The 15,623-nt window shown below is 37.6% G+C and overlaps 1 protein-coding gene across 2 annotated transcripts in view; it reads left to right on the top strand.

Moving 5' to 3' along the window:
• LOC123876179 (protein kibra) overlaps window positions 1-15,623 on the top strand; it is a 103,382-nt gene that overhangs the window by 75,287 nt on the left and 12,472 nt on the right. For both annotated transcript variants that reach the window (XM_045922346.1, XM_045922345.1), the window contains exons 4-8: window positions 6,417-6,525; window positions 7,908-8,082; window positions 9,084-9,929; window positions 10,437-10,572; window positions 11,226-11,328. In XM_045922346.1, the coding sequence (XP_045778302.1) occupies window positions 6,417-6,525; window positions 7,908-8,082; window positions 9,084-9,929; window positions 10,437-10,572; window positions 11,226-11,328 (1,369 nt within the window). The remainder of the gene's footprint in view (window positions 1-6,416; window positions 6,526-7,907; window positions 8,083-9,083; window positions 9,930-10,436; window positions 10,573-11,225; window positions 11,329-15,623) is intronic.

Genomic DNA, 15,623 nt, shown 5'->3' with positions numbered 1-15,623 from the left:
GGAAACTCTTTGATTTTCCGGGTCAAAATGTAGCCTATGTCCATCCCTGAGATGTAAGCTATGTCTATACTAAAGTACCTATCAAATTTCGTCTTATTTACGCATCACCACACACATCCTACATAACTCAAAATTTAAAAAAACCCCCGACACAAAAACCTCTATAAGAAAACTAGGAAAGAGCTGATAACTTTCAAACGGCTGAACCGATTTTCTTCAAGTATAGCTAAGAACACTCTCGATCAAGCCACCTTTCAAACAAAAAAAAAACTAAATTAAAATCGGTTCATTTGTTTAGGAGTTACGATGGCACAGACAGATACACAGATACATACGTCAAACTTATAACACCCCTCTTATTGGGTCAGGGGTTAAAAACACACACGACGCACGTTTCGCTCCGACACCTGAGCATCCTCAGAAAATGTGGCACTGCGTGGTGTTGCGTATTGCTTGCTTGGTGGCTGGCTTTTCCTGCATGTTTAGCAGTGGGAGGGCTGGCGGTGTCTATCGCACACTGCATGTTGCATCATACAGATTCGTCTGATTCAGCGGAATATAGCAAACTAGCGACTCGCCCCGGCTTTTTATGAAATAAAAAATATGTGCCTATGTCACTCAGGAAGAATGTAGGTTTCTATAGGTGAAAGAATTTTCAATATCGGTTCAGTAGTTCCAGAGATTACTTCAAACAAACTTACAACTTTACCTCCTTATAATATTAGTGTAGAATCTGTAGATTTGGAAGCTTTTGGTTCCTTGTAGACAAGATTATCCACGGAACCCCAAAACTGCTATTAGTCCGTCATACCGCGTTGTGGAATGTAGGCAGCGCGCCAAATTACCTGTCTGTCTGAACTCTCGTTAAAGTTGAATGTTATGAATTAAATTACCTTTGTTCGACTTATTATTTGGCCCTCAGTTATTTAACACAGTTGGCCTGTTATTATAAGATGTTTTATTGTATTATTTATTATACCTATTGGGTTAAGTTTTTATTTACGCTTTACGCTTAGTTGGAGGGGAAATGGGAATGTTAGTCATGATTAAAAAATGACTAATATTCTTTTTAAAAAAAATGTATTTAAATTGGACAGTAGTTGGAGTGACAGGTAATGCAAGCGGACGAAGTCGCTGAAATAAGCTAGTCTTTCAATACAAGCGTCATGGTTACAGAGGTAAATAGTTATAATGTAAGTTGTAACTACGAATACCTAAATAAAAGTTTAAGAAAATAGAAAAAGATATTCTTTGATATGTTTATAGCATAGCCGATCTACCGATCTACATACTTGTGAGAATGTAAAAAAAACCAGCCAAGTGCGAGTCAGACTCGCGCACTGGGGGTTCCGTACTCGGGTATTTTTCCCGTCATTTTGCATGATAAATCAAAAACTATTATGCATAAAGATAAATAAAAATCTGGTTTAGAATGTACTAGCCTTTTCATATGATACCCCCCCCCCCCATATGCCTTAGTATTATTTGGATTTCTGTGGATACCCCACTTGGGATAGTTAGTTATCTTACTTTGAAAATTGAAACACATTTTTTTTTAAATGATGTAACCACAAATTCACAGTTTTCGGATTTATTACTTGTGCTATAAGACTTACCTACCTGCCATATTTCATAATTCTAGGTCACTTAGGTTATAGGTTTTCTTGACAGACACGACGGACGGACGGACGGACGGACGGACGGACGGACGGACGGACGGACAGACAGACAGACAACAAAGTGATCCTATAAGGGTTCCGTTTTTCCTTTTGAGGTACGGAACCCTAAAAAATAAACACGCTTGCACATGTGCGGCTTTAGAATTATGCGGTTAGTTAGATACAAAAAATGCCAACTATTCTGATATTTCTGTGATGCAGGCTTCGCCGTGAGTCGCGCATAACTTCAATCGGACTAGTCGGCAAGAGTCAAGCGAGCGGAACGAGATTTTGTTATTCTTTTTTATTTTATTAGGGTTCCGTATCTCTAGAGAAATAAGGGACCCTTATGATGATTTCGTTGTCTGCCTGTGTGCCAAGAGCCGTCAAGGAAATAAAAACCATAGGTCCTGTAAATCTAGAATCATGAAAGCCAGGTAGCAATGTCTTATAGGCTATAGCATAAATAAAAGGAAGATTCGAAAACCGTGAATTTATAGAAAAGAATAGTATAGAATAAGATTTATTTGCTGCTCCAACACATATTAAATTAACCCAATAATCATTTACAAAAAACACCGCCTTAAAATCTAACTTAACTTTGCGGTTACATTACAAAAATATTAACTGTGTTATTAGATTATTTCTTGTACGATGGCACGGAACCCTTCGTGTTCCATTCGGACTTACACTTGGCCGGTTTTTATTTTATTTTATAGTATTGCGCAAGTGTATGGAATATTTTAAGAATTAAAACCGTTCGGTAAGTCATTGCGAAGACAAAGTTGGACCAGGACGAGATTGCAAATGCGTGTAAAGGAATTCCGGAACAAAAATGCTCGCGTCTACCTGCAGTCGCGCCGCCAGATGCGCTCGCGTCCCGCGCATTCCGACCTTAGCCATGTAAATGGTTTACGTGGAAAATCTGAGAAAATCACCCTCTAACTACGCTCCACCACCGCCTCACCGCGTCGCCGCATCTGACATTGTCAGCCTTCTTGCATTCCGAGTTCCGACCCGCTGTCCGGGGCAGTGCGATTACTGCAATTGTGCATGCAATTTTTATTTAGGCAATCCATCTTAGGCAGCATCATCACTTGCACAGATTGACTGCAGCCAAGTGTTAGTTTATATCGATAAATTAAAAAAAAATAATGTTCAGTGATTAGGTATTCGAAATACAAAAACCGTGGAGAGCTCGAATAAAAATTTAATATCAGGGTAGTGAATTAAATTGTGCAGGAATCTGTGATGTGTTGAATGATTCGCGTGCGGACACGGGACGCGGCCAGGACCGTTACGGCGTCGTCGGCCGGCCGGGGCTCGGGTCTCGGGCCGCGGCTCGCGTTTCGTCGAACTTATTACGACAGATGGCCGCGGTCCGGGAGGCGGGAGCGGACCCCGGCCCTTTGGAGAGATCGACCTCCGAAATGCGCCCGAGATTGCATTCTTTCGGCGGCGCGGGCGCATTCCACCGCGCGCCATCCGAGCGGCCGCGCCAGTCGACGCGCGCCCTTTTGGGGGTTAAGATGTGTCCGTTGCGGCGGGCGCTCACGATGTGGTCCCAGCCGCCGCCGCCCGCGCCGGAGCCGGCCTTCCGCGTCCGCGCCGCGTCCGTCGACGCGCACACCTGCTGCAGAGGCTGCGAGGGCTCCCGCCGCGTGGCGAGGATGGTGCGCGAGTACGGCGTCCGCGTCGACCCGACCTCCGCCCGCCCTCCGGGCCTCCGCGTCCGCGACGAGCCCCAGTACCAGAACCTGGAGGAGCTCCGGAAGCGCCCCGAGTACGCCAACTTGGACGAGATCAGCCGCGAGTTCGGCTACCGCCTCTGCCCCGAAGGCCAGAACCTCGAGGACGAAGCTATCTATGAAAACATACTGTCGGTGCGCCAGATCCGTTCCGCGGAAGTACGCTTAGTGCCGGTGTCCGAGGTGCCGTACTACGAGGGTCAAGGCTACGTGGCGACCCAGGTTCTGAGCAGAAATGGAACATTCCCGCAATGCCCACCTCACACCTGGAGTAGGCTGCAGCACGCCGGCAGGGTAACTGGATCCTTGAGACTGTTCTCCGTAAATATCTTACAAAATTTTATTTATAACTAGCAACCCGCACCGACTTTGCATGGATGCAATGTAGATATGTTATTATATTTCAAAAGAATAAGACAGCATTTTCGATGAAAGCTCTCAGTTGGCTTGATTTCTGCCGACTTCTTGAACAATAAAATTGAAATATTTTTCATTTTCATTTTCAATTATCGTCATATTTCAAAAAATTCACACAAATCCATATTAAACTACACTTACCTACCTATGTTTTCTTCCTCTTGAATGACTCTATCTATTGATGAATACCGCATTAAAATCGATTTCCTAGTTTAAAAGATCTAATCGTACATTGGGACAGACATCGGGAAGTGTCTTTATTTTATACTATGTTGAGATTAAGGGAATATATTTGATCAAAACTCTTTAAAGTCAGAAAATATCCCAAAGAAATGCTCGCATCTTTTCCTGCAGCCCGCTGTACAAAATTTTGATTTCTTTGCGCAAAACCGGATATGTGTACGAACGAGTGATGAGATTGCTTTTTATACGCATTCCAAGCAAAAAGTTGTTGCTCAGTATAATACCGTATTTATGTCCGCCGCAAAAAATTACCGTCGGAATTTTGCTCTAATGATTCGTTAATTTTGGTAGCGACCCGAGAATTTCATATGTACGCGTGAAATGGTTACTATGGCCTAAGTTATAGGTGTATAAATTAAAGACTTGCCTAAGTTTTGGTTTACCTGTAAGAATACACAAAAAATTGTGTCATTAACTGGACCTCTAAAAAAATAAAAAGTTATAAACAGTAGAAGGCTCTATTTCTTTCGTATGCTTCACTAGAACAAGTGTAAATTAAAAATTTATAACACCCCTGACAAGTGAAGGTTACAGTAACTAGAAAAGAGCCGATAATTTTCAAACGGCTAAACCGATTTTCTTGGATTATAGCTAAGAACACTCTCGATCAAGCAAAAAAAACTAAACTAAAATCGGTTCATTAGTTTAGGAGCTACGATGCCACAGACAGATACACACGTCAAACTTGTAACAACCCTCTTTTTGGGTCGGGGGTTAAAAATTAATGTCAGATTTCTGGCAGGTACTACCTACTTAGGTATTTTATTCTAAGGTATTCAATTCTTCATTTCGTGTTTATGTTGGAATTAAATAATAGTTAGGTACCAAAAAGTGACCGGCAGATTTAAAGCTTAAAACTCACATACATTAGAAGTGTTTTTTAATGACTTTACAATTATAATCACGAGGTTAAATAAATCTATTTGCATAGTCATAACTAGATTTTAAGTTGAACTAAAACCTGTTCTAATTACATTTTGAAATTCTAACTAAACTCAAGTAAAACTGATATTCATTGTAAATTAAAAACTGATTTGTCGAATATGGTTATAGCTTATGCCCGCGACTTCGTCTGCGTAGACTACACTTGAAACCCCTATTTTAACCCCTTAGGGGTTGGAATTTTCGAAAACCTTTCTTAGAGGATGTCTGCGTCATAACAGCTATCTGTGCCTATGCTAAGTTTCAGCCAGTTGCAGTAGTTTGAGCTGTGTGTTGATCTATCAACCAGTCACCTTTTCCTTTTTAACCCTCGACCTAAAAAGAGGGGTGTTATAAGTTTGACGTGTGTATCTGTGTATCTGTCTGTGGCATAGTTCCTAAACGAATGGACCGATTTTAATTTAGTGTTTTTTTGTTTGAAACGTGGATTGCTCGAGAGTGTTCTTAGCTATAATCCAAGAAAATCGGTTCAGCCGTTTGAAAGTTATCAGGTCTTTTCTAGTTTTCTTATACTTAGAGGTTTCTGTGTGGGGGGGTTTTTTAATCTTAAGTTATATTTATTTAGATTTACGATCATAGATGACAAGCAATTGATTTGGAATCAATAATTTGCATATGCTAATAAATTTTTATTGTGTAATACCAGTTGATTGTTTTAATTAAGCGCGAAATTGAATACCAATCTAGTTATAAAGTAGTCGAACATAATATTTAAAATAAAACATTTTTATTTTATTTAGGTTTTTTAAGAATTTTTTAAAAACATTATGCAGGATACATACTTACCATTAAGAAAATAGATACATAAATATAATGTACTAGCCAAGCGCTTCTAGCCCTGCCGCCAAGCGATTTAGCGTTTCGGTACGATGCCGTGTAGAAACCAATGGAGTATGGGTTTAATGAAAACTGCCATACTCCTTCCAGGTTAGCCCGCTTCTATCTTAGACTGCATCATCACTTACCAACAGGTGAGATTGCAGTCAAGGGCTAACAAGACATCTGAATTTAAAAAAAAGTCTAAAAAAAAGGCGCGTGCCCGCGATCGAATAACTTAAACTACTAACTTATGTTGACTTAATTATCACTGGGTTTTTTAACACCCGACCCAAAAAGAGGGGTGTTATAAGGTTGACGTGTGTATATGTATATGTATCTGTCTGTGGCATCGTAGCTCCTAAAATAATGAACCGATTTTAATTTAGTTTTTTTTTATTTGAAAGGTGGCTTGATCGAGAGTGTTCTTAGCTATAATCCAAGAAAATCGGTTCAGCCGTTTGAAAGTTATCAGCTCTTTTCTAGTTACTGTAACCTTCACTTGTCGGGGGTGTTATAATTTTTTTATTTACACTTGTATGTATCATAGATTGAATAATGTGAAGTAAATATAATTTTTTCTTGTCACCAGGCAAAGCGGGAGATGTACGATGTGAAAAAGCAGAGGCTGTGTCTGGCGCAGGATGAGTACAAGCATCTGAACAACGCGCTATCTACCCTTGCCGCGTCTCGGACTAGCTGTGAGTGCTTCTAGAACTTTCTGTTTGTCTTTGAAGCTCAAGGTTTTCAAAAAAAAAGAAAAAAAGACTCATCATTATGATGATCAACCCATCGCCGGCTCACTACTACGGGTCCCCACTCAGAACGAGAATGGTTTGGTCACAGTCCATAAATATTTATTATAGTTTTTAGGGTTCCGTACCTCCAATGGAAAGACGGAACCCTAATAGGATCACTTAGTTGTCTGTCTGTCTGTCCGTCCGTCGTTTCTGTTAAGAAACCTATAGCGTACTCCCCGTTGACCTAGATTCATGAAATTTGGCAGGTAGGCAGGCCTTATAGCACAAGTACAGGAATAAATCTGAAAACCGCGAATTTTTGGTTACATCATTAAAAAAAAATTAAAAAATGTTTCAACTTTCAAAGTAAGATAACTTAGTTACCAAGTGGGATATCATATGAAAGGGTTTTACCTGTACATTTTAAAACAGATTTTTATTTATTTTTATGTATAATAGTTTTTGATTTATCATGCAAAATGTTGGAAAAAATACCCGAGTACAGAACTCTCAGTACGCAAGTCTTACTCGCACTTGGCCGGTTTTTAAATTATTAAGTTTATATGTTAAAATCGCAAGTAAACCTTTTAATAAAAATAATGTTTAAGGTTACCAGTAGGTATTAGTTTAGTATTGCATATAACTGAATTGATAACCTGACAAGGGGAGTCTAAGGTAGAAATTCTAAATGAAAAGCATTATGCAAGGGAAGCTACGAATAGGTCTGACTCGTGAATCGCTCTCATCTGAACATAATTTTCAATATCCGCCCGGCCGCATTCAATACCGCATACAATTCTATACAGGGGAATAGAATTGAATATAGAACTATTCAAGCTATTCTACTCGTAAAGGTCATTTGTGTGACTTTTAGTTTTACTTGCAAGCCGGTTCAGTACTGCGATTTCGTTCTACGTGCATTTTTAGTTTACTAAAGAGAAAATTTATTTAAGCGCGTTTTAGGATGGGTAAAAATTTCAAGTTTGCGTTACTGACATGTTACTTACATTATAATTATTCCTCTATGATTTTTTGGGATAACAATTAGTGTAAATGTAAAATTTATAACACCCCCATACATAAAATAACAGTAACTAGAAAAGAGCTGATAACTTTCAAACGGCTGAACCGATTTTCTTGGATTATAGCTAAGAACACTCTCGATCAAGCTACCTTTCAAACAAAAAAAACTAAATTATAATCGGTTAATTAGTTTAGGAGCTACGGCCACAGACAGATACACAGATACAAAAATCAAAAAGTGTACAATGGTGCTTTGAATAAATTGTTTTGACTTTGACTTATGAAAGCAGAAGAAGTTTAATCTATATTTTTTCTCACAGTATGCTCGTCGACGACATCCGTGACTACGACATCAACGACGTCACGTCATGACCCGGAGTTGCTGCGTTCTGAGGTGACGCAGGCGCGCGGGCGGGTTGCGCAACTCAGGAAGGAGCTGCGACAGGCGAGAGCTGAGGTTGCGAGCGCAAGACGAGGAGTTGATACTCTTGTTGAGTGAGTATCCCACTAATATTATAAAGGCGAAAGTTTGTATGTGTGTGTGTGTGTGTGTGTGTGTGTGTGTGTGTGTGTGTGTGTGTGTGTGTGTGTGTGTGTGTGTGTGTATGTTTGTTACTCCTTCACGCAAAAACTACTGGACGGATTGGGCTGAAATTTAGAATGTAGATAGATTACATCCTGGATTAGCACATAGGCTACTTTTTATCCCGGAAAATCAAAGAGTTCCCACGGGATTTTTAAAAAACCTACATCCACGCGAACGAAGTCGCGGGCATCAGCTAGTACTTTAATATAGTAAGTCGAAGTGCAGTGCTGACATCAACAAGTCACGTCATGACCCAGAGTTGCCTCGTTCTGAGGTGATGCAGGCTTACGGGTTGCCCAACTCAGGAAGGAGCTATGTCAGGCGAGAGCTGAGGTTGCGAGCGATGTATAGTGTAGTGTATAGGTGGAGGGAGCAATCTGCCTCGGACGGGTTTTAATTTAGGTACCTTCAAATCAAAAAGTGAATAGGCCTCTTCTAGGCAAGCGCGCTCCATCTTAGGCTGCATCATCACTTGCCAGCAGGTCTGCGGCCAAGCGTTAGTTTATAAATTTAAAAAATGTGGACGAAGTTGCGGGCATCGTCTAGTTTTATATAACCAATCGTAAAACGATCGTTATGTTATATCGTAGATCGTTCGACATAAAATTACTAAGTGGTAAAGTCCATAACTCTTTATAACTGCAGAAATTGCTTTTACGTCATCTGTCATGATCTCAGCAGCATGGAATGCAAAAGTCATGTATTATAGCAGCGCCGATCGGGAAATTCGAGTCGTGTACGGGGCCGTTCCGATTTCTACATGTAGATCGGTGATTTATATGTCTTAGGTCAATGGGTCAATTATGATTGATCATGACGAGATGTCTGATTTTATTTCTCTTGTTCATTGTGTACAGTTATCGATAGACCGATACCGATAGAAAGGCTTCATGTATGCGTTTTGTTTCAGAGTCGAACAAAAGTTGAGCGCTAACCAGGGATGTTATAACATCACCGAAGCTCAGGCGATAATGACTGAGCTGAAGAACATCCAGAAATCTCTTACGTCAGGGGAAAAGGAGAGAGCAGACCTCATGCAATCACTCGCCAAGCTAAAGGATGACTTAACAAGGCTGCAATTAGCAGACGCCTCTCCCGACCTTTCAACATTAAGTTTGCCCCAAGAAAAACTAAGCACTGCCTCCCAAACAGATCTTTGTGCGGACTTAGTCCCAATCGGAACTAGATTAGCAGAAATGGCGCGGGTTCGCCTTCAATATGACGACGCTAGGAAAAGAATACAACAAATTCAGCAACAATTAGCCGATTTAGAAGACAAAGTCCAACCGGGACAAGCCGAATCAGACAAAGATCGACTCTTACTATTCCAAGAAAAGGAACAGCTTTTAAGGGAGCTAAGGAGTAAAACTCCAAGAACGAGATCGAAACAGGAGATGAGCGATATACAATCCGAATGCAAGAGATTAGAGCAGGACTTGAAAAATGCATTCGAAATGTCCAATAAGTGTATAGCAGATAGATTGAGGCTACATGAAGAGAAACAATTGTTGTTACAGCAGTTGAAAGATGCTTTGACGTCTATGACGACGCTAGAAGGGCAATTGAAGACGTTGTCAGCGTCTACCTTGTCTGTATCGAGCAGTTCGAGTTTAGGGTCTCTTTCTACTGCGAGTAGTAAAGGATCTTTGAGCTCGGGTATAAGCTTTACTGATATCTACGGCGGGCCGCAGATAGCCAGTACGTTTCAAGCGGACAAACCTATTGATATGGTGGATCTTCATAGACGAGTCGAACGGTAAGAATTTTTTTCTGTCTTACTATCTTGATTTAATTTGTATAAGTAGTTGTAATCCTTTAGAATAATTAAACTATGAAGAAATACTTACAAGCTAAATAAAAATAAGTCATACAGAAATGAATTACGAGTACGTATTGGCATATGTTTGCAAATGTTTATCCTGCACGATAAAAGTTCATTGAATTCTGTTGCTAAATTCAAGTTTATTTTTAGTAATTTTAATCTCTGATAATGCCAACATTCCATTCTTTATCCGTGGATTTGCAATCTAAAATTAGTTATGGTACAATTTGCGTAAACATCGACCATAATACGTTCATTATGGCTTAATTTCTTGTTGTAATTCGATGTATTTCGTTGAACTCCAATAATCATTTTCCTTTTGATTAGTGCCCCAAGTTTAAAGAATTCTATTTTCCAGACTGAGTATTTTTTACTTGTTTCATATTTTTGATTATCTTTTTTAGTTTTTACTTGATTTTATTGACCTTTTGTGTCCTGCAGGTTACTTCGAGGAGCCAGTTTCAACGCGGACAGTGCAACGCCCGGTACAAGCAGTTCTCCTTCTCAGCCTTCTCTATCGCCGAGAAGCAGTCTATCGTCCTCTAGTCCACCACCTCCCCCACCTTCTTATAGCCAGGTATGAACTTCTTTTCTTAAAACCTTAATCATTTTCTTAAATCTTTCATTTTCTACTTCAACCTCATTATAATCATTATAATCCATGTTCTTTTTCATTAACTGAATGGTCATTATTTATCACTCAACAGTCAACACATAATAGTACTAACTCCCCCACCTTCTTATAGTCAGTTATGTTCATCTTCTTTCTTTAAAATCTTAATCATTTTCTTAATCTTTCATTTGCTACTTAAACTTCATCATAATTATACCTTCTTCTTTAGCAATCTTAATTATAACTTCACAAGAATATTACAAAAACTGGAGAATGGTCATTATTTACCACCCAAAACTTAATAGTAACCAGTTGCATACTATTATACCTTGTCAAACCTTTCATCGTCTTACCTAATCCATTTCATCTATAGCTTCCCCTTTTGCTGTTTACATAGCCTGTTTTATCTAAGGCTGTTTTTCTTGGTGTCCATTATGTTATCCATTAAATCCATTGATTTAATAATGTTAAACAATTTAGTTCTTGACTGCAATCTAACTTTACCTGGATAAAATCAACGAAGCTTAAGGCTAGTTTCTTCATGCTTTTAGGAAGAGGTATAGTTCTTAAAGCATAGATACACCAGACGTTAATAAGTGAATTATTTTGACTTGCAGGTGGAAAGACAAAGGCGACAGCAGAGGGAACTGGAAGAAAAGCTAGCAGAAATGAGGATAGGTGTCGCGACAGGGTTGAACGAAGTCACTGGACTAGCAACCAGTAAGTAAACTCTGTAAAATAAAATTGAGTAGGATATAAAACTTTTATTCATATACCTATTAAAAGTCTTTTAGATCATGCAAGTGATAGTTACTTTGAGATATTCAAAAAATCCTGGATGGATGAAAGTGATATTTGCGACATTTGCATTTAGAATATTTTTCAATAACCAGCGGACGTCACTAGATCACTTGAGACTTGAGAGTGATATTACTTGGGAGTCAATATTTTTCAAATTTTAGCTTGTCCTCATAGTATGCTAGGTCTATAGACGCTGAAGAAGGACATTTTTTATTTATTTATTTATTTATTTATTTATTTATTAGGACACCAGAAAATTATAATATTAATACATTCTTAAATCTATATACACACACACACATTATTAAATATATAACTTATTAATTAGGTGTCACAACTTGTGCCAAAAGAAATAAAAAATAATTATTATTAAACAATAAAAAAGTTTACAATATACATTTATGCCTTAAAATAAAGAAAATAAAAATACTAACTAGTTATTAATGAACAAATGGTGAAAATTGACTACAAGTAATGTGTAATAGTATGTAATATGAACCGATTTATGTCCTTAACAATTCTATTATTTGTTTCTTGAATTTTGGTAGTGTGTTGTGGAAGATGTCAACCCCTTTACTGATTGTGTTGTAGGTTTTAGTTAATCTGGATATGGTGGAAAATTGTTTGAGGTTAGTTCTGGCTATGGGTTGGTGTAAAAGACCGGTTGCGTGACGGGGAATTCTGCGTGGGACTTTTAACTGGAAGGCTTGTAAAAGTGGTGGGCAATCAATTATACTTCTTAGAGTCTTATAAAGAAATGTCATGTCGAGGAGTTTTCTGCGAGTCACTAGGCTAGTCATTTTAAAATATTTCAGTTTGTCATTATAGTTAGGAAGTCGTTTGTGTAGTTTGCACGAATATGCTAGGTGTCTCAGAAGTCTTTTTTGAACGCGTTCCATCCTCAACTGGTGAGTATTATAGTTAGGTGACCAAACCACACTACAATATTCCAGAATGCTTCGGATATAAGTATTGTAAATTTTTATCTTTGTGCTTGGCTTGAATATCTTACTATTCCGAATTAAAAACCCCAACATTTTTGACGCTTTAGTGACAACATTCTCAATTTGTGGAATAAATGTTAGTTTGCTATCAAATATTATACCAAGATCTCTTAATTCAGATAATTCATTAAGGACTGTGCCGTTAATTTGATATTGAGATTGAATAATGTTTCGGATTCTTGTAAATATTATAGAATTACATTTTTTAGCGTTTAAGGTCATGTTATTAATACTGCACCAATTTGTAACAGCATTTAAATCATCTTGGAGTAAAGTGCTATCTGTTAAGCTTCTAACAGTTTTAGCCAATTTAAGATCGTCTGCAAAAAGATAGGCACTACTATGGTTAATACAAGCTATGATGTCATTAATAAATAAATTAAATAACCAGGGCCCAAGATGTGATCCTTGGGGAACTCCAGAAGTTGCTGTGTAACTGTCAGAATTAAATCCTTTTACTACTACATATTGAGTTCTGTTTTGTAAATATGACCTAAACCAATCTAAGATGGAGCCGCTTATCCCATAGACAGCTAATTTCTTAAGAAGTACCGTGTGACATACTTTGTCAAATGCTTTTGCAAAATCCATGTAAACAGCATCAACTTGGTTACCAGCGTCTACAGCATTGACTAGTTCGTTATGGTAAGTGACTAAGTTTGTACTTGTGGATCTTGAGGTAATGAAGCCGTGTTGTTGATTGATGAAGATATGTTTTGTATGATATTTTAAAACAGGGTAAATCATAGCCTCAAATATTTTAGCAAAAACCGACAAAATAGAAATTGGTCTGTAATTACTTACATCTTCAATGTTGCCACTTTTATATATAGGTATTACTTTAGCGGTCTTCCAAGCTGTGGGAAATATTCCACTAGATAATGATTTGTTAACTATAAGGAATAACGGTAAACTCAAGGATGATGAGCACTTTGAAACGAAATATGGTGGAATTCCATCTGGCCCCGGACCTTTACTAATATCAAGCTTTTTCAAATGCTTAAGAACAGTATTCTGTGAGATGTGAATATCAGATAAGATGTTTGTATAATCAATGTCAGATGTATGGTAATCGTTAGATGTGGAATAAGAGAAGGTCGAAGAGAAAAATGACGCGAATAAATTACATATATCTGATCCATCAGATGCGTTTGTGCCATTTAAGGACATTATTTGAGGAAACTGAACAGTTTTTGAACGTTTGTTTTTCAGATAAGCCCAGAAATATTTTGGATTGTTGCTGATATTTATTTCAATTTTTTTTATATAGTTATGGTAGCAATTGGAAGTTAATGTTTTGCATCTTTTATTTAGTATTCGTAAGGATATTTCGTCTAGTGGATTTTTATAAATTCTATATCTGTGAAGGGTTTTATTTTTCTCTTTTATCATTTTAATTAAAGATCTGTTAAACCATGGAGGATATTTACCTTTATTTACTTTAGTTTTGGGTACATGTGTGCTAATAACATTATTTAATATGTCATGGAAAACCGTAACTGAGTCATTTACAGTATCGCATTTATTTAGTTTACTAAACCAATTTATACTATCTAACTCCGCAGTGATAACATTATAATCTGCTTTGTAAAAGTTATGCCTTATAGCTTCATTATTAATTTTAAGGGATTTTTTTCCAGTGAAAGTTAATGATATATCTATAGGTATATGTAAGGGATCGGCACTGACGAATTCATTTGTGGCTGCTGTTACACTAGTATTTGTTATATTAGTTAAAACCAAGTCTAAAACTTTGTTTTTGTTATTAAATACATTATTATACTGATTGAGATTGTTAAGGGCAATAAAATCAATAAGTGTTTGACCAAAAGGAGAATTATTGTGAAGTGTAGGTGAGTAGTAATCTGCGTTGCTATTTGACCATCCAATGCTACTCATATTGAAATCACCTACTAGGCATATATTTTCCATACTATCGGAAACCCTGTTAAAGTTATCTAGAAAGTGCTCCAGGATATCGCGTTTATGAGGAGGGGGAAGATAAACAGCACAAAAAGTTACAGAGATTTTGTTAGAGATTTTAACTTTGATATAAAGATCTTCACATAGACTTTCAGTGGCAGTCAGTCGAGATGAGTTTAATTTATTTGAAACTGCAATAAGTACTCCTCCTCCTTCTTTATTTGGATGAAAACCTGTACTTTCACGATCCCTTCTGTAAACAGTAAATCGCTTATCAAAAAGTTCACTGTCGTTTATGTTATTATTTAACCAGGTTTCCGTTAGTATGACAATGTCATAATCAGAACTTGTTACACTACACAAAAAGTCGTGAGTTTTGGTCCTGAGACCTCTTACATTTTGATAATATATGTTTAAGCTGTTGAATTTTAAAACAGTAATCGCAAATTAATGGCATTATACTATATATAGCTTTATAATATAAAAGGAAAAATAATAGAATAAATGGCAAGTTACATAACTTATCTATTGAAGTTTGTTAAGAATGTCTAAATTTTTAACATAAACATAATCAGTGTTTTCAGCCTTGCGCATAAATACTCGTCCCTGTTTAACCCACACGAACTTATAACCTTTTTCTTTGGAAACTAGTCGAGCAGCCGCATGCAGTTTTTTATTGGTAGGGGACAGATGTTCTGCGACATAGATTGGTGCTTTGTTACCTCCCATTCCTATATGGCTAGTGTTGATCTTGTCATTCGGGTTAGCTTTATTAAATTTGATAGTGTTGGCCAGAAATGTATCTCGAAGTCTAGGTGACGCCAGTTTTACCACTATGGAACGTGGTCTATTATCATCTTTGTTTGTTTTCGCGACTCGTGTGCAATGGTGGATGTCGTTCTGTTTTAAGTCGCACGATATAACTTTTGATACCTGAGTTATTATCGAGATCAAATTCTCGTTTTTGTGTTCTGGTACACATTGAAATTCTAGGTTGCTGGACCTGTTATGTTGTTCCATGACATTTAGCCTCGTAGTTAAATCCTGAACGGTGTTAATCAAATTAATATTCTCTTTTTGAAGATCTTTTAGTGAATCTCGGTACGTGGTAATTTCAGTTTTGGTAGTTTCGTAATTGTTATTCAAAAAGATGACGCTGCTTTCTAAGGAAGTTATCTCATTCTTCATTGATTGTAGTTCAGCCCTAACCATTTGTTTCAGAGTTTGTTGAAGCTCTTCAACTAATGCAGACCTCATAAAATTAAATTCCTCTCTAAATATTGCTCT

Source organism: Maniola jurtina, chromosome 21, assembly GCF_905333055.1.
Source record: "Maniola jurtina chromosome 21, ilManJurt1.1, whole genome shotgun sequence".
Taxonomy (NCBI): domain Eukaryota; kingdom Metazoa; phylum Arthropoda; class Insecta; order Lepidoptera; family Nymphalidae; genus Maniola; species Maniola jurtina.
This window is presented reverse-complemented; position numbering and strand designations above follow the sequence as displayed.